The sequence below is a fragment of the Xylaria bambusicola genome (genome assembly GCF_022495145.1).
Source record: "Xylaria bambusicola strain CBS 139988 unplaced genomic scaffold F5B22scaffold_50, whole genome shotgun sequence".
In the NCBI taxonomy this organism is placed as follows: domain Eukaryota; kingdom Fungi; phylum Ascomycota; class Sordariomycetes; order Xylariales; family Xylariaceae; genus Xylaria; species Xylaria bambusicola.
In genome coordinates this window covers 182,905-201,211 of record NW_025953603.1, presented here as the reverse complement: position 1 = coordinate 201,211, position 18,307 = coordinate 182,905, and the positions used below count along the sequence as shown (strand labels likewise).

General features: G+C 49.5%; 8 protein-coding genes across 8 annotated transcripts; 4 read left to right on the top strand and 4 right to left on the bottom strand.

The window, feature by feature from the left end:
- Positions 1-831: 831 nt before the first annotated feature.
- On the top strand, positions 832-4,328 carry F5B22DRAFT_621571 (heme peroxidase). Its single transcript, XM_047975903.1, has 4 exons — positions 832-1,105; positions 1,159-2,644; positions 2,714-3,232; positions 3,362-4,328. The coding sequence occupies exons 1-4, from the start codon at positions 900-902 to the stop codon at positions 4,037-4,039; spliced, it is 2,889 nt and encodes a 962-aa protein (XP_047827274.1). The 5' UTR covers positions 832-899; the 3' UTR covers positions 4,040-4,328.
- Positions 4,329-5,807: 1,479 nt separating this feature from the next.
- F5B22DRAFT_650161 (uncharacterized protein) lies at positions 5,808-6,455 on the top strand (the record flags this gene model as incomplete). The annotated part of the gene is made up of 1 exon (XM_047979272.1): positions 5,808-6,455. The coding sequence occupies one exon, from the start codon at positions 5,808-5,810 to the stop codon at positions 6,453-6,455; it is 648 nt and encodes a 215-aa protein (XP_047827273.1).
- Positions 6,456-7,466: 1,011 nt separating this feature from the next.
- Positions 7,467-8,900, top strand: F5B22DRAFT_425404 (uncharacterized protein). The gene is made up of 4 exons (XM_047971700.1): positions 7,467-7,655; positions 7,738-7,766; positions 7,823-8,306; positions 8,383-8,900. The coding sequence occupies exons 1-4, from the start codon at positions 7,626-7,628 to the stop codon at positions 8,653-8,655; spliced, it is 816 nt and encodes a 271-aa protein (XP_047827272.1). The 5' UTR covers positions 7,467-7,625; the 3' UTR covers positions 8,656-8,900.
- Positions 8,901-8,991: 91 nt separating this feature from the next.
- F5B22DRAFT_621564 (uncharacterized protein) lies at positions 8,992-10,128 on the bottom strand. The gene has a single exon (XM_047975902.1). The coding sequence runs from the start codon at positions 9,950-9,952 to the stop codon at positions 9,284-9,286; it is 669 nt and encodes a 222-aa protein (XP_047827271.1). The 5' UTR covers positions 9,953-10,128; the 3' UTR covers positions 8,992-9,283.
- Positions 10,129-10,649: 521 nt separating this feature from the next.
- Positions 10,650-12,318, bottom strand: F5B22DRAFT_621562 (fungal cellulose binding domain-containing protein). The gene is made up of 6 exons (XM_047975901.1): positions 12,143-12,318; positions 11,941-12,090; positions 11,548-11,884; positions 11,241-11,428; positions 10,939-11,085; positions 10,650-10,885 (listed from the first exon to the last, which is right to left on the bottom strand). The coding sequence occupies exons 1-6, from the start codon at positions 12,239-12,241 to the stop codon at positions 10,832-10,834; spliced, it is 975 nt and encodes a 324-aa protein (XP_047827270.1). The 5' UTR covers positions 12,242-12,318; the 3' UTR covers positions 10,650-10,831.
- A 598-nt stretch (positions 12,319-12,916) lies between these two features.
- Positions 12,917-13,315, bottom strand: F5B22DRAFT_650156 (uncharacterized protein; the record flags this gene model as incomplete). The annotated part of the gene is made up of 1 exon (XM_047979271.1): positions 12,917-13,315. One exon carries the CDS (start codon positions 13,313-13,315, stop codon positions 12,917-12,919), a length of 399 nt encoding a protein of 132 aa, XP_047827269.1.
- Positions 13,316-13,458: 143 nt separating this feature from the next.
- On the bottom strand, positions 13,459-15,394 carry F5B22DRAFT_621558 (phosphoesterase family-domain-containing protein). Its single transcript, XM_047975900.1, has 4 exons — positions 14,894-15,394; positions 14,491-14,816; positions 14,325-14,427; positions 13,459-14,248 (listed from the first exon to the last, which is right to left on the bottom strand). The coding sequence occupies exons 1-4, from the start codon at positions 15,005-15,007 to the stop codon at positions 13,637-13,639; spliced, it is 1,155 nt and encodes a 384-aa protein (XP_047827268.1). The 5' UTR covers positions 15,008-15,394; the 3' UTR covers positions 13,459-13,636.
- Positions 15,395-15,648: 254 nt separating this feature from the next.
- F5B22DRAFT_650154 (uncharacterized protein) lies at positions 15,649-18,213 on the top strand (the record flags this gene model as incomplete). The annotated part of the gene is made up of 3 exons (XM_047979270.1): positions 15,649-17,560; positions 17,611-17,930; positions 17,998-18,213. 3 exons carry the CDS (start codon positions 15,649-15,651, stop codon positions 18,211-18,213), a joined length of 2,448 nt encoding a protein of 815 aa, XP_047827267.1.
- Positions 18,214-18,307: the final 94 nt, after the last annotated feature.

The window sequence follows — 18,307 nt, the reverse complement described above, 5'->3', positions numbered from 1 at the left end:
CGACGAAGATCCCAGCCCGTGTCACTACTGGTCAAACACACCAGTTTTCTACTAGTACAGTCGAGTCCTCTTGTGCTTCAAGGTGTATATACTATTCTCGGAGGACCATGGTATTTTCATAGCTATTGTTTCTAGTGTCATGATGGTGTAAACATCGAACTTAGGGCCTTTGGAGATACTAAGATGACTAATGCAGACTTGTTCATCTCGTTACACCAACCTTCGCGTTTCAAGCCGGACAGCCCGCTGCAGAGGCCATTCGCTTACCTGCTTTTGCATCAGCTCAGCTTCTCGCTTCTCGATATACTGCGTCGGTTGAGAAAGATACCCCGATATCATTCTCATCTGAGTATGGCTAATACGGTCTACCTAAGCTAGCTCCAGGCCAGACACACCGGCCGCCAATCGTGTCTCACTATGATCGTGACACCGCCTTCAACCTAGAAGCTATTGACTGGGGTGAAGTCGAGGATGCATGGAAGTCAGCTCGAAAGTGCAAACCTCGTGCATGCCGAGCAAAGCAGCATCTACTAACCGAAGGTCTAGGTCCTGCTCTCTAATGTCAGTAGCTATGAGTATCAGGCTTTGTGGCTGCTTAGAGGCTTTATTCAATGGAAAGCATGCATCCAAATGCGCAGGTGTACATGCAACCTAGGGCCAGCTCATCAAAACATGACTCTGGGTTGGCGGCTGGCAACGACGTGAGGGGCTCATGGCTTGCGGCCAATAACTATCATCGTTCAATATAGAAGCTGGGTAGCTATTGGGAGCTACGGCGGGGTATAAAGGGAGGCATGGTGAATATAGCTGAGAAGAAGTTAATATCTATTTTTCTACGCACATCTTGTCTGAGCTGTATCTCTTATGTGAACAAGTTTGCCAAATCACGGGCGCAGAAAATGGCTTCCGAGAAGTTCCAGGCTGGCGAGGCCTATGGAGATCCACAAAAACAATCAGATGCTGACTTCTTCTCAGACCCGGTGAAGGTTGCGACAGATCTGTTGAAAGACTACTCTGGCCTTCGTAGTCAGGCCTCCATTCCAGAGATCGTTGAACTGATCAAGGAACTGAAAAATCCGGGGCAGCCTCTAGACGACAAAAAAGGGTAAGCCACATTACTCATAAATATGAAAACAAGATGGAACTAACAAGTAGCAGGACAACTGAGCTGTTGATTGGGATTCTCACTTCTCTGCCATCTACATCGGCTGCTCGAACCCACCTCACAAACAAACTCATTGATACACTCTGGGACAATCTGCAACATCCGCCTTTAAGCTACGTTGGGGGCGATGTCAAGTATGAAGTCGTAAGCCCCGAAACGTCGGTCAATGTGCCGAAGCCAAAGCCCGCCGATGTCATCGAGTTCAAAGCTCCGGACAGCGATATAACTCTACGCGAGATAGTTCCACAAGCCCCTGATGGGCTCCATCACTACCGTATGCCTGACGGTAGTTTCAATAACATACTGCAGCCAAATCTTGGCAAGGCCGGCACACCTTATGCTAAGTCAGTGAGAAATACCAAACGGCTTCATGGTGTGAAGCCTGATCCTGGACTGTTATTTGATCTCCTGATGGCTCGCGAGGACGATACGTTCAAAGAAAACCCAGCAGGTGTTTCATCCATGCTATTTTATCACGCATCGATCATCATTCATGACATCTTTCGGACTAGTCGAACAGACATGAACATATCTGATGTGTCATCCTACTTAGACCTGGCACCTCTTTATGGATCTAGTCTTCGCGATCAGTTGGAGATACGAACTATGAAGGAAGGTAAACTAAAGCCCGATACTTTCCATGAGAAACGTCTGCTTGGACAGCCTGCTGGAGTCAATGTCATGCTGGTCCTATACAACCGCTTCCACAATTATGTTGTTGATATCTTGCTCAAGATAAACGAGAACGGCCGCTTTACTCTGGCTTGTTCGGAGAACGCCAGCCCAGAAGACAGGGCCAAGGCAGTTGCGAAGCAAGATCACGACCTCTTCAATACAGCTCGTCTCATTGTCGGTGGCCTATACGTCAACATCAGCTTACACGACTACTTGAGAGCCATTACCAACACACACCACTCCAAGAGCGACTGGACATTAGATCCGCGTGTTGACATCACTAAGCAATACGACGGAGAAGGCGTCCCCCGGGGTGTAGGTAATCAAGTCAGCGTCGAGTTCAACCTTCTGTATCGGTTCCATTCGTGCATTTCTAAGAAGGATGAGGGTTGGATTAACAACTTTTTCCTGAAACTCTTCCCTGGTCGTAACCCAGAAGACCTTAAGAATGTGAGCTGGACTGAGCTTGGCCAAGCCCTCCTCACTTTCGAGCAGAGCATCCCCAAAGATCCCAGTGTCCGCACATTTGACGGGCTAGAGCGTCAAGCAGACGGCAAGTTCAAGGACGCGGATCTGGCTCGCATAATGAAGGAAGCGATGGACGATCCCGCCGGCACATTTGGCGCTCGCATGATCCCCAAGGCCCTCAAGATCGTCGAGATTCTCGGAATCAATCAGGGTCGCAAGTGGCAGGTTGCATCCCTGAACGAGTTCCGGGAGTTCTTCGGACTCAAACGATGGGAGAAGTTCAGCGACATCAATTCTGATCCGCAGATCGCGCGCATTCTCGAGCAGCTGTACACTGTACGTATCCATGTGGCTTTTGTTCCCCTCTTCCTTAACAAGCAGCAGTTACTAACTCCCATTGTGTAGTCTCCAGATATGGTCGAACTCTACCCAGGCCTGATGATCGAGGACACCAAGCCAGTAAGGAATACTGGCACTGGCATCTGTCCTACCTATACGCTAGGCAGAGCTGTGCTCTCTGACGCTGTCACCCTCGTGCGTTCAGATAGATTTAACACGATTGATTTCACCGTGTCAAATTTGACCAGCTGGGGTTACAATGAAGTCCAGCAAGACTACAAGACCATGGGCGGATCGATGCTATACAAGCTAATACAGCGTGGTCTGCCGGGCTGGTTCCCGTATAATTCAGTTGCTGTCATGCAGCCGATGTATACCAAGAAGGCTAATGCTGCGATTGCGAAAGAGATCGGCACATTGGCACAGTTCACATTGGATGATCCCAAGCCGCCACCGACGCCCGTTATTGTCACCACGAGCGCAGCCATCAAAGAGGTGCTCAGCAACCCTAAGCAATACGTTCTTCCATGGGTCGCACCATTGAACGCCTTGTTCCCAGGCAAGAAGAATTTCGACTGGTTTATGGTACGTCTCCTCCTACTTTTCTATTTCTTTGATATTCTCTCGCATGATCCGGTACTTTATTCGGTCCTTCCTACTCTATGAACAGGTTGAGGCTGTAAGCAGTGATTTCTGACTCTGTACTCTGCATAGTTGGCTGGCGACACACAGAGTAATTTCCAGGAGCGCTCGAACATGTTGAAGGCCTTCAAGAAGGTTCCGAATCTCCACAACGTCATTCACGAATTCGTAGAACGTGTTGGAGCAGAGCTTATCCGAAAGGAGACGTTCACGCTCAAGGAGGGCCTCAACCAGATCGACATCATCCGCGACATCGCAATTCCCTTGAACGCGCGACTGCTTTCCGACCTCTTCTACTTCGACTTGAAGAGCGAGGAGAACCCGGACGGCGTTCTCAGCGAGACCCAGTTCTATACCCACCTTTTGAATATCCGCATCTGGGGCGTGAATAATAATGACCCGGCTCAGGCCTGGAATCGCCGCAGGCGAGCTCAGGAGGGTGCCCAAGTCATCACCGACACGACTCGCAAGCTTGTTGACGAGGTAGTACGCGGCCGAGGCCTCGGACTGGGCATTGCCTCGGCCATCTCTAACAACTTCTCGCGCAAAGCCTACCTAAAGAAAGGCTCGCTACGCTCTTGCGGATACCAGATCATCGATGAGTTGCTGGCCCAGGGTAACTCTGCCGAGCGCGTCACAGACAACCTTTGGCTGACTGCCTTTGGCGGTATTGGCGCCCCCGTCACCACGGTTAGCTCCTCCCCCAATCAGGAAGGTTTTAGGATGCTAATCTCCCAACTAGTTTTATGAAGTGCTAGAGTTCTTCCTTCGCCCCGAAAATGCCAAGATCTGGGCTGAGGTTCAGTCTCTTGCACTCAAGGGCGACGATGCCGGTATTCACGATTACGTGACGGAAGCTCAGCGCCTCACGAGCTCACAGCGCAATATGCGCGTTGCAGTCGCGCCAGGACAGCTGGAGGGCAAACAGGTGCAGCCGGGTAACGCTATCGTCATGTTGCTTGTGAGTTTTTCCGCCCTCGTGATTCCCTTTTCAAAAAACGCTAACCTGCTTCTAGGGTGAGGCCGGTCGAAACAAGACAGAAGTCGAAGACGCAGCGACTTTCAACCCCAAGCGCAAGATCAACGACGTGTCGTCATTCAGCTTCGGGCAGCACGAGTGCTTGGGTAAGGATCTAGCTCTCGCGTTTGTTGTCGGCCTGGTACGACTCGCAGCGGATCTTAGGCAGCTCCGTCCCGCACCAGGCCAGATGGGACAAGTCCGGACGATTCGTGTCGGCAACGAAAAGGCGTATCTCAACGATAGCTGGTCATATCTTGCCTTTGACGCAAACAGTAAGCTCACCCCTCCCGGTTTTTCGCCTGTTTGCTCTCATTAAGAATGAATTCTGACTTCACTCTTCCCCTAGCATGGAAGCTGCATTTTGATGGCCATGGTAAGGGCAACTTCACCGGTGAACGGCAACCGACGCAGCCTGTGGAGATGCAGCAGTACTATTTCTTGCTTCAGAAGCGCAAGGCCGAGCTGCTGAGTTAAGGTCAGGTATTTAAGCACATAGTCTGGGCAGATTCACATACGCAAATAGTTACGCGTGACATATCAGGTGTTGACTTTCTCGGCAAGATTGGTTACCTGTCGACAATTGTATAATGAGTTAATGAAGCCATCTCATACTGTATCCGGGGTAAACGTACTTAAGGGCAGTTGGCGTTGACGCTTTTATACAAATCGTAATTACCAAAATAGTTCTCCAATTGTATAGTGCACCATCTCAGTGAGAGCATCAACTACAGATCTACGCTAAAGAAACTGGCGCGCCTGAGGCCTCGGGATGTCACTCTTTAGACGAGGGACCGCTGGACCTTTAGGTTGTCAGGTATCCTAGAACGACCCTATGAGTGCTTACTTGGCGGATGACTCCACATAATACCGGTATTACATTTCAGCATTCTATATGTAGCGAGCCTCGTCATTATCACAAACAATCAGGAAGCTCAATCCTAGCGTGAGAATGCATGAAGTGCTGCGGCTTGCTACCACAGTAAGTGTCGCGACGCAAAATGGGATGAATCGGAAAAGGTCCGAGACTCGTCAGCTTAAATATAAGAGATGCCGAAGCCTCCGGCATGAAGGGGATAAATTGCGATAGCAATTGAGACGAGCTATACTGTTCACAGCGACTCTTAGAGCCTCATCATTGGCTCTAGCCGGGGTTCTTCGCCCTAAAGGGTAAGACTTGAGGTGGGAAGACCCAGCATCAATGTCCAGGAATAGTAACACAGTAAGCAGCTTCGTCAGGGGACTGACTACATTTCATGAATGTCAGACGTAAATACAGATTTCTGTAAGCATGTAGTTCACGTAGTCAATTACCGAGCGAGCGAACGAGCGAACAAATTTCACTCTGAAACCTCTCTCTCGCGCTCACTCCTTGGAACCATCTCATCGACGTTATCTTCATTCATGAACCGACGATTCGTCTCTCTAGAGGCTTCGCGCAACGAAACTTTCGGGAAGCCCTCCTTTCTCCCCAGACACGCTACAGCTCATAAGCCCAGCATGACATCCAACGTGGGTGCCTATCTCGAGAGGTTCATCCCCGCGAGGGCGAAATATGACCAGCTCGACGCGGATGAGGACCCCGCCGTCGCCCAGGAGAACTGGCTGAAGAAGTACTACTTCGCCCGTGTAGCATTCTCCGCGGTCTGGGTGGCTGCCGCGTTCGCGGCCGGCGACTCGTACTATGTCGCCGCTGCAGTGTTGCTCGTGGTATACCCGCTATGGGACGCCGCCGCGTGTTTGGTCGACGCGCAGCACAGCGGTGGACTCGCCCAGAACCACAGCCAGGCCGTCAACTTCTTGGTCAGTCTTGCGACAACGGTCCTCGTGTTGGTCGCGGTATTCTTCAGCATGCACTGGGTTCTCGGCATCTACGGTGCGTGGGCCATTGGCTCGGGTCTCATGCAACTCGGGGCTGCGGTGCGACGCTGGAAGACGGCCGGCGCTCAGTGGGCCCAGGCTCTCAGCGGTGGCCAGTCCTCCTTGGCTGGTGGTTTCTTCATCTTCCAGGCCACCCAGCCAATGGACCCATCGATCAAGGGCATTGCCGGATACGCGGCATTCGGTGCATTCTACTTCTTGGTTTCAGCGCTGTGGCTGACCGTTAAGGGCATGCGCTCGCAAAAGCCAAGCAACGATGATTTTTGAGATAGTTGGCTTGCTTGCTGGAAAGAGCAGCTATCCAGTCGAAGATTTCGAGAGGTCTGGATTTTTGGCGCATTGCAAATACGGAGACAGCACTTTTAGACAGACTGGTTATGAACACTATTGGGTTAGGTTATCCTGGTTGTAAGATCATTGTATATTGTATTGCCCCTACTTCCACACGTTCAATCACCCAACCAAGAAGAAAGAAAAAGAAAAAGTGAATAGATACTATGATTGCGGGAGTCCTTTTCATGTAGAAGAGCAAGGTGTTAAATGGGTCATGTGTGGCTTGTCTTTAAACCCCCCCTCCAATGTGCAAAGTCGAGGTGAGCTCATTGGGTGTATGGGTATTTAGGCAACTAGAGCGGGGAGGGATTGGTCTGTTGAGAATGTAGGAGAAACAAACCTCAGCCACTGTCACAATGTTCCAGTACTTGTCGGTAGGTAAGGATAGAGGCACGCCTGGCTGTCATTCACAGAAGTGTAAACCGCTTTGGTTCAACAGCTGTTATCACATTGAACAGTTAATGAACAACAAGAAGTGAAGTTAATGAAACGGATCTTAATATACCTGAGCTCCCACCTTTGCTTTACACTGCTACTTTGACACTACAAAATAGCTTCATGATTAGATGATAGCTAATTGGGTAGATAGGTGCCTCCTCCCTGAGTACTACCTACTGTGTAAGTACTTGTGTATGGCTGCATATCAGAACCAAAGAGGGTGTCAAAGAGGGTGCCGTGAACATGTACCACTACCGCCCTGTCGCCAATTGGCCGCCTCTACGCGTCAACGGCCGTTTGCACATACCACGTCATCCCCGCGTACCTTCCATGTTGCACTTCTGTGAAATAGGGTTCAGTCACGTTTGCCTAATCTCTTCCCCGCCTTACCCTTTGCCTTACACTTCCAGTATACAGATTGTCTATCCAAGTTAGATAGGTTGTGTCTCATCGGCCATCGATCATCACAATTACCGGAACTGCCGCCCGTTGCAGATAATATCCAGAAAAAGAGTAGACTCAACAGAGTCGCCTCTCAGTTACAAGCTACGCCAACCTTTGTCAATATCGCGGCGTGCCTTCCTTGATATCAACACAATCTGTACACAACCGCCAACTGGAACGAACACCCAGTCTACTCAAGATTGCGTCATTTTAACTCTCAAGATGTCGAAACTGATTATCGCGTTCCCTCTTGTATGTTTACTGAACTCTTATCAATGGCAGATGGATGAGTAAGAAGAACTGACTAGTAACTAACCTACCTGCTATATCTTAGTTGATGGTGGCTCTGATTGGAATTGCCATGTAAACCGGCCCCTTCAACGAATTCTCAGATAGTTATATCTAACATACAGACACAGCTATGTGCAAATCACCTCGAGCACGCTGTCACTGCCCATCTCGACGGGAACAACTGTACTCACAATTCTACTTCCTCTCTTCGCCGTCGCCAATCTCTTTTACACGCCTATCCTGAATCGCCTTACCAAGTCGTCAAATGTTCAGCAATTTCTGCTGCCTGCATTGCATATTCTTCAAGGCGGACTTACTGTCGTTATTGCAACACTGGCAGCCCAGGGATTCACGCCTGGTGCACCCTTGAAATGTGAACTAGAGGGCGCTTGGCAGCTATTATGGCATAAGCACGACGGGCGCGCCATTGAGCGTATTCAGAACGCATTCGATTGCTGTGGATTTCACAGTGTTGTTGACCGTCCCTGGCCGAAACAAGAGTGTCAGAAAATCTACGGTAGACATATACCTTGTGATGGCCCCTGGTCCGCATCTATGCAGCGTACTTCGGGTCTACAGTTCGCAGTTGCTGTGTTGTGTGGCATGATCCAAGTAAGTCTATACTAGTAACCCCGGTCACAAATATATTTGCATCAAGTGATTGTCAACATAAACTAACGAGGAGAAGTTGGCACACCTTGTCTACTTCAAACGACGTGGACAAAGGGATAACGCAAATCCAGCCTACAAACATCGGGCTGAAAGGGCTGAACGGGGTGAGAATGGGCGACTGATCGAAGAAGCATATCACGATGGTGATGATTCGGGAGTTGGTGAGGATCAAAGTCCACCTCAGTCAGCTCTACCGGCACCTCAAGTTAATCAAGATGAGGGGCCTCGAGTTGAGCCTTCTGGCCTGGGCCGTGACGAAGCCAACGAATGGGGGTCATATGATGAGTGATCTCACATGTTCTATACCGACCACCATTGGCTGATGCAAGCTTCAATGCAAAGAGAGATCATCTGTAGGCCTTGGGGTTGGGAAATTCTGATTACTAAAGTAAAGGCCTGAAGAAAAGTGAAAGGATAGTTATAGTTGGCGTACTGACCTTCCGGTCATAATTTTTGTGATGTGGAGGGACTGCAAAACTGGTGAAGAGTTACTTTCTGGGTTTTCAAGGAATCGTCACTCATATGTGAGAGTACGCAATTGGCAGCTGTGTCATACATAGCAGGGCAACGTGGTCATAGTTATCATTGCACGAAGATATGATTTCTTCATGCTATTCAGATAGGACAGAAAGATTACCTAATGTTGAATGTCATGATGAATCTCAAAATGAAGTACAAATGATGGTCGTGGATACAATATATTGGCTACAGAGAGGTAGTTGTAGCAGGCAAAGTATTGCGCCCATTATCATGAATCATTCCGTCGTTATCAGCCTTCTATGGGTCCGGTTTATCAAGAATCTACATGCACATGCAGTCGTAACCCCAGACCAGTCCCCATGCATCCCAAGGCGATGAGACACAAGTCTAGCGCAGGTCTCACCAAAAAAGTCACACCGCAGCCCAAGACGTCAGATCTAGTGCTTCGCAGCATCCTTCTTCCTCCTCTCCTCCCGCACCATGGCGTCGAAACGCTGAAAGGACGGAAACCCCTCCAAGAACGTCTCCACCACCCATGCGAACCACACTGCGCTGCCCGTCTCGACGTTGAACTTCTTAAGCCGGCTCTGCGCCATCCACCATGCCTCGGTAAGATGTATGGCGATCATCGGCACGAAAATCATCCTCACCAACCACACGAAGCCCTCGGCGCCCTGGTATGGGAAATATCCGTCCAGCGCCGCCCACGCCGTCGTGCCCGGGCGCAGGAACCCCAGCGCCAGCGCAGCCGCGCTGACGAAGTAGAAGCCGACCCCGACGAACGACACCAGCCCCGCGCCCCGTGGTCCCTCGAAGCGATCGATGCGGATGTCGCTGAGCCCGAGCTTGGCCTGAGCGCGCTCGGCCATGTCGACGAGGCGGACGCGGGCGTCTGCGAAGGACTTCATGGGCGGCGTGATGCGCACCGAGTGCACGCCCGAGCGCGACTGGATGGTCAGAGTGTCGAAGGCGAGGTCCGTCAGCTTGGCCGAGGACGCGGCGGACGCCGAGAGCCCGTTGAAGGCCTGCAGGTACCGGCTCAGATCGGCGTCGTGCTCCTTGTTCATGTGCGACATGATGCGCGCTCTCGGATCGCTGGCGGCCATCGTGGTGGGTGGGGGGGTAGTAGTTCAATTGAGAAGGGTTTTCGTCGGGAGAGGTGTGAACGGATCTTAATTGCTTGCTCTAGAGAGAGCTGTCGGGGCGGAACAAACGAAGCAAACAGCTTAATATCCCTGTGCCAAGATATTGCGTGAGTTTACGTGGTGGGGAAATAAAGCTACCCCCCTGGTTATCCCCAAATCACTACACTAAAGGTTAGCGTAGATGACCTCCCGCAAGCAAGGGACCCTTAACTTCAGCGAGAGCGGGAATCTGCTATCTACGGTATCCCATGGGCCGAGGTTTGCAACTCTACTATGTACGCGTGTGATATAGGTGGCAGCTACCGCTGAAGCCGCAAGTATGGATGTGATAGTCGCCAAACGCAAATGGCCAATTTACATCTACATATGTGTGAGAGGAATAACTTGCACGTAATTCCAATACTCAATGATATCCTAATTTGCACCTATTAGCTACGTGCGGAGGTAGAAGCTTCATGTCATAATGGGAAACCAACAGCGAAGCTAATGCGTTAGGACGATGCGGCTTGCTTTCGGTTTTCGACTATAATAGTACGCACCGGATCCCTTCCCTGATACTCAGTAGCTAGCCATCTAGGCAAAAACTTAAGAATGGAGGCTCTCACGACTTTATTTCCTGTCACATCGGCAGATGGGAGGGATACTTGCACTTTGGTCCGGTGCTTTGTAAATTTACTTTACGTGTTGATATTAGCCACGTCGTTAGCTACTATCTTGGGTGCATTAACTTAACCCAGCAACCTCGACAGTATACATTGATTGATATTCTATTGCTCTGTTTACTAGGCAATAGCCGTAGCAGATCTAATCAAGCGTGATATTGTACTCTTAGGAGACAGCTTAGCTGCATTGTGAGTAGTAGGGGGGAGAAACGGCCTTGCAAGTGAGCCCCTCCTATTTAAACGGTTAGTTCTTTCTTCGCGACACATATATTGAGGTGGTCTTACAGCGCAAGTGGTGCAGCCGCTGTATCCTTGTCCACCACACTGTTGGAAAGCCGCCTGAGCACAAGCGGAATCACCGCCAGAACTAGAGCCACCAGAGGGAGCGGGAGCCGCGATGCCAGTCCCGACTGGACCACTGCCAGCAGCACACTACATACGAGATTAGCTTGAACACTTCTGGGTGTGTTATGAGAGTACATCGAGGCCATAGGGCGTTTGTGGGGCTATTATCATGGCATAGGAGAGCCCTGCTATTCTCCAAGTTTCCAAGGCGAGAAGAGAAATGAACTGCGAGGGCTACTTACAGTCTTGGCACAACCACTGCTGCAGGTAGAGCCAGCAGTTTTGGTGATGCCGCCGGCTATGACGGCCGGCCCGGGGTTCACATAAGTGCTCATCTTGGCATGGATATTTACTTGAATGCCAGGATCCGAAGCCTTGAAGGCGCCGGGAAGGCTGACACCTGATGGGACAGATCCGGAGCCTCCAGTCACTAGTACACAAATAGTCAATGGTTGTTATTCTACACTCCAAGGACGTAGAGCACGATACGGACACGTCCTTCTCGTGAAATTCCAGGAATAGAGACAGCAGCGATGAAGGGCCACTCACCTGACAGCTGGTAGCATGACATATAAAACTGGGCACCACCGGACTGGCCTGCAGTATGAAGAGCAATAACTTCAGCACGGAGCAGGTAATCACCCGATGGGGTATTATCAGGAATTTTAACGTCCATCTTGCCGCAGCAAGCGTTGAGGTCGTTGGTGCCCCAGTTGTCACCATCGCCCACGGATCCCTTGGAAGACCAAGAATCCGCAAAGATCTTGTACCACGGAGCTGACCCATCGGCCTTTGTGGCATCTGATACCTTGCTTAGATACACATTGACAGGGCCATAATGGGCGCCGCCGATGGCTTCCGAGGAGCATTTCCTGTCATTGGGTTGCTGTCGCATGATTAGCGAATACTAGCTGACCAGGTATATATGCTCGTCTATCGTACTGCGTGCATCTCAACCGTGACCGTGGATCCTGCCTTTACGGGGCATTTGGCACCAACACCCCTAGTACCGCCAACATTGCATCGGATGTCGTTGCTGTTGACATTGGTCACGGGGTTGTTATTTGGGGGCATACGAATGCATTGGGAGCCGTGCACCACAAGTTAGCATTCTCCGCGAGCAAGATTACAGAGGAAGACTTATATAGTCTACACCGTCAACCCATAACTGCTGGAAGATAGAGTGGCCCGAGGCCTGGAAGGCGAGAGCCGCCGAGACAATGGCGTAGGCTGTGGACTTCATTCTGTTAACAAGGATACTAGACCAAGAGTGCGATATTGCTAGGGGTGAGCAGACCTGGTGCTTGGAAGCGAATCCTAGAATGGGATGTGCAACTCGAGTTATATCCCTTTCGCGAGCAAATATTGCAGCAGCAAAATTAACATATGCCTTATACGCCATGTCGGCCGAGTAGGGCCGAGTGCTATTTATACGAGAGCGAGATCAATAACCAGCACGGATGTAATTGGTTGCGCGGTTCGCAAATGAACGGGTGCAAACTGCCGTTGCCGGCTGAATACCCCAGGTTTTGCGCCCAACCCCAACCCACGGGTCAGAGAGAACGAATCCAGCACCGGCTTGACTGGCGTATGAAGCTTGGGGATAATATAGATTGGTGTGATTCTAGGTCGTAGCGGAGCGTAGGCCGCCGGCAGGTGGGTTAGGGACGTTGATTTCATTGAGTTGGGCATTACGCGGGCCGAATCCTGAGATGTAGGAGAAGACGCTGCCATGTCTATGCCATAGCTGATCTGGACAGATCGAGATCGAGATCTGTTGTTGAAGGAATACAGCTCGCTGCCATGTTCAGTCAACAATACGGGAGTCGCTGGCTGACAAATTTGACTTAGAGGCTTCTATCTTGATGAACCGACAATGTTGCTTCGATCCTGTGTGAGCAGTTCCGGTAAATGGGGCTTAGTCTGGTGAGCTGTATCCCATTGCAAGCTTCCACCACGAACCGAGACCCCTTTGCTCCATGCGATGACCAAATTCAGTTATCGATGTAACTTCTTCAAAACTGCCTAGAGTCGTGTGGGCTGGCACCAACACGCTGTTCTCTGCTGGTTTCCGCGGGCACTGGAAGTCCTTGTACCGAAGGCTTCGCACGAAGCTTACCCAAGCATTAACGCTAGTCTCAGCGCCTTCGGCATACATGATGCCTGGTGATCCACCACTTCTAATAAGGACGAAGGGCAGCTGATGTTGTGATGCTGCCTTTTTGACGCGCTGGAGTTTCTTGCGACTCGTGATGTGATGGGTTCGAATGAGAGCCGTGAAAAGGCTCGTAGCTGTGGCACCAGTAGTATTGCGCATAGCTGGCACTTTAATGTTCCACATGGAATCCTCATCCAGCTTGAAACAAAAACGGTCGCTGCATAGGTATCTGAGAAGGGTTGAGAAGGGTAATCACGAGAAAGTAGATATTCACGAAATCAATCCCGACAAAGGTATGTACATATGTAAACGATGTCATTGAAATCGTGTAACTGATACCTTACCAAGTAAGTGAAGCGCCTGTTTCTGTAAGTGGGGAATATGCAGCTATCACGAATTCAGAGTTATACTAGTAAGTAGCCTTGGCGGCTCTAGAATACAGATCTACTGTACACTTTGATTGCTAAGTTTAGGAAGAATCTACCCCTGAGCTCTATATATGGGCAAGTTATCACCATCATACACGGCACCACTGCCATCGTAGGGAGTTTCCGACTTCGATACAGACTTCCAGGTCTGCGCAATCTCTTTCAGAATGGGACGCCCACCGGCACCTTCAAGCTTCAGGTTTGGAGGAGGGAATGCTGTCAACTTCATGGAGTGATTCCTGTTTAGGGGACCAGGGTATGATACTGAGTTGTTCACTCTAGAAATATTTGGAGGGTCGGAATTAGTGTATTTTGTCACATCCGCAACGAGTTTGAAAACATTAGCTCCCACATCAAATCGGCCAAGATTCGGCAGCCCCCAGTTATTCTCCATCGTAGATAAGATAGAGAAATGGGTATAAAATGTGTCGTCAGTAGATCCCCAGAGGGCCTTAGGTACAGCGTTGCCCAATAACAGTGACGCAATACGGTTTGGCTGAGTGTAATCCTCCGTCTCATCATATGTCAACTGTATAAGCGTCTTCTCTGAAAAGGCGCCATCGGTTAGGAGAGGCTTCAAGAACTCTCGAGCCCAGTGCGTCGCATAATCTAACGATGTATTGTGTCCATCATTAAGCATGTTCGGAGACATCATAACGAATTGCTATATGCCAAACGTTAGCAGTTTTTCCTATAAATGGATCAAGCTCATTGGAGATGCGCTAGCATAGAAGTCTTACCGGCACGATCCCGGCAGCAAAGTCGTCTTGGAAGTCGTCAAACGAGAGCACGTTGAGTAGTCGACTCCCATCATTGTTGACCGAATCGTACGAGACAAAGGGACTAGTCGACCGAATTAGCCCATCACATACATCCTACATCAGCGCCAGCCAACGAAAAACGCACTTATGCTTCCGTACGTAATCCCAAGTGCCGTTAGGCGACTGGTTATCTGGCAGTCCTACGCTGGCCTCCCCCATATAGCCTGGGCCAGGAATACCTTCAAAATAGCCTCTCCACGATATCTTGCTCGGTTCGAGTAGATCAACGATTGTAGAGACATTACTGGGGATTCGAACAACTTCATCGTGATCTAAACCCCAATAATCTCCACCGATGGCAGCAAGGTAATTGGGCTGGCTGGGATGCGTATGCGCATAATAACGTGTTTGAAGAATGCCGAATCTCTTCAAGTCTGCAAATGCATCATCTGCGACAACTTTATCTAGGTCCTAGGAAAACCGTAAAGCATTAATAAACGAGCCCAAGATAGATGCCACCGCTCGTCCTCAAGACTGATGATGCTAACCTGGTTCTCAAGCCATATACTTATAAATCGATCAAACGCTCTGCCAGGTATCACTTCGGCGCTTGATGAACCTAGGAAACAGCCTACGAGCAGGCTAAGTCTAAGGGCTAACATTGCCGCTTTGGCATTCTAGTACTGGGAGTGGTAGGACAGTAATTGGAAGCCAATAGCTGGACTTGAGACCAAGTTACAGGTTCCCAAAGTCTGGGTGCTAGGTAAGCTGCCATTCCTCCCTCCAGTCGTTATCGCTATCTGGGCTATTACATAAATGTGTTTGATAAATCGGTATATGCATTTATACTGTCTGATTTTGAACTGGACACATATGTAGGTAGCGAGTTAGCGCTAAAATACTTAGGTAAGTAGGTACTTAAGTATGTAAATTTGGACTTCGAATTGCTTGCAGGACGCCGTCGCATCCAGACTTGAATTCTACATCTCAATTGGTTGTTATTTCAAGCGTGCTTCTGATATGTTGTAATTATGCGAGTAAAATATAACAACAGTAGGCTGCATTCTGGCTGTCTTGCTAAGCTAGACATTACGTAATGTTAGGCTCGGATTCCGCTCTTAATGCCGAATACCGAGTCTCAGATCCGAGCACCGACCAGACACTCGATGTGGCTAGGCTAGGCAGTTCTGACAAATGCAGTCATCTTATCAGATTGAATTGCATCATCTAGGCTCTCATCAACGATGGTCATGTCGCTGTCGCTCTTCACATATCCTGTTGTGAGAGACCGCATCTGAGCAAAATGGAAGACTCGGGCGATACTGCAAAAAAGCGTCATGTGGACGACGAAGAGCATGACGATCACGACGGCCCGGAGCCTGAGGACAATCAGCAAGGCTCGACAAGAAAGCGTCAGAGAGTGCGGCTTTCATGTCTAGAGTGTAGACGGAGGAAATTGTCATGCTCAAGAGAGCTGCCATGTGATCGCTGTGTCAAATCCGGAACTCCTGAGCGGTGCAATTATGAGCCAAGACCCGGCGGTCCACCGGCAGCCACAGCATCGACCGCGGCGAGGAACACATTCGTTCCACCAGAAAGCCCTTTTGTGCCTATTGTCGGAGAGGGGCGCCGCCCAAACAACAATCAACCCCCAATTCGCCCACTAGTCGATACTGTTGTTTTGAGAGACACAGCACGGGATCATGAGCGTATCCGAAAGTTAGAGCTTGAAGTTGCTCAGCTAAGGAGTGTTCTGACCAAGCAGTCATCGATGGATGGTAGCACCGTCGCTGCTTCGCCTTCAACAAATCGAGATGTGGCCAAAGATACGCCGCCGACATTCTGTCCTCACCCAAGCGCTACTTTCATGAACCCAGATGAAATTGCGCGGATGAAGAGCAGATACAATGCAATGTGCTTCAGGAGTAGATATTGTGGCCCACACAATGCTTGGTCATCACTCAAGGAAATCACTGGCATATCCCAATTTATGAAAGAAACTGCAGATCAATGGTTGCGACCTCTGAACATTCAGAAAAAGGACCGAGAGAAAGGACATCAAGACCGCGAAAAGAAGTTTGCCGAACCTGATCCCGCGTTAGAAGCTCTTTTGCCCACGAAAGAAGAAACAGACTCGTTGCTCGCGGTTTACTTGGACCAATTCGAACAGCTTTATCGCATTGTTCACATTCCGACTTTTAGGAAAGAATACGAGTCATTCTGGGACCCCAATCATACAAGACCCGCTTCATCTACCGTTCTTGTATTATCGATGATCTCAGTATCCTGTTGCTTAGGCATGCAAACTTCCAGCAAGTTCATTGGAGTGAAATCGAGTGCCTATGCTATGGTTGAAAAATGGGTTAAGGCGTGTGACGCGTGGACCAGCCGACAGAGTCACAAGCACCGTGTTTTGGTGCATTACCAGATTGAGTGCCTTCTGTACCTTGCAAAGAAGGTTAATACCATCAAGAAGAAGCGATTCTGGGCCACATCTGGTGGGCTTGTTCATAATGCGATTTCGATAGGGCTACATCAAGATCCTGACACCATCGCCCCCGAAATCAGCGCGTATAATAAAGAGATGAGAAAGCGAATTTGGTCAACAATAGTTGAGTTTGATCTGCAGACATCATTCGATTTAAGGGTTCCAACTTTGCTTAGTCAGGTCCACATCGAGACAGACGCCCCTAGAAATATTGACGATGATGGTTTCAGCTCAGACTCTGCAGAGCTCCCCGTTTCACGGCCACGATCAGAGTACACTTTCTCGTCATATGTTCATTTCAGTCGCCAAAGTCTTCCAGTCCGACTGGAGATATGCAAGATTCTAACAGGCCCTCCAGTTGACCTGGATTGGGAGCAGGTTCACCAATACACTGACATGATCACCCATGAGATTGACGCGTTGCCCGCTTGGGATCTAGAATCCGATCAAGGATCTGGTATTTCTCATAAGCCGTCTCTTGCGTATACGTTATTGCATATCCAGCTCAGGCAATTCCTCATACCTCTACATCAACCGTTTCTCAAATTACGAAAGAGCCATTCCAAGTATCAGACATCAGAGTTTATCTACTATACTGCTGCGCGTGACTTGGTTATGATGCACGATCGTCTCTTCCAGAAAGGTATCCGAACTCTATACTTTCTTCGCGAGGACTCAATCAGTGCGGCAATGAACTTGTGTCATGTGGGACTTCTCCAACCGAAAGGTATGTGTATAAGGGACATGCCTAGAAGCCTAAGGTTAACAGTTTGACAGGCTCAACCTCACTTATTAACTCAAATAATAAGGAGACCCTCCAACTGATTGAAAAGTGCATCGCTTTGAAGGAAGATCGTGTCTTGAGATGCGGCAACAATGATCCTTGGGGCTACTCTAGCATGTGTGCCGCATACGGGCTACTTGAAACCCATTTGGATCTGAAAACTTCTCAAGATGCGAAAGCCCATGCCGCCGAACGCTTCATTAGTCTACATTACAAGCTTCTCTCATATCAAGTACCTCTGGAAGGGCAGCAGGAGACGCAACCTAATGGTATTGCCCAACAGGCGTCCTCAACTCAGCACAATGAGAATGTTGTAAGTTCTTCTTTAACCTTAATTAATAGTGACGACCAGTTCCCACTAAACCTAACACGCAACCTAGGCCATGAGTGTATACTCAACTAGCACACCAATGTCTACGGCACAATTGGGGGCTACGCCGCCTAATCGCGACGGCTTGCCACTATCTATACCTTGGGGGATTCCACCTCCGGATCCTAGTCAGCTGCTTATACCGAATCCTGATTTCAATTTTGAGTTATTGGGTTCAGACTTGAACGATTTATGGGGGATCTGGAACACGACAGAGTATGTATGAGCGGGAATAGTCGCACGAGTTCTATCAGTCCCATATTGTAAAAATTCGGACACAACTCAGACCTCACTTCTCATTTGGCGGCAGCGGAATGTAT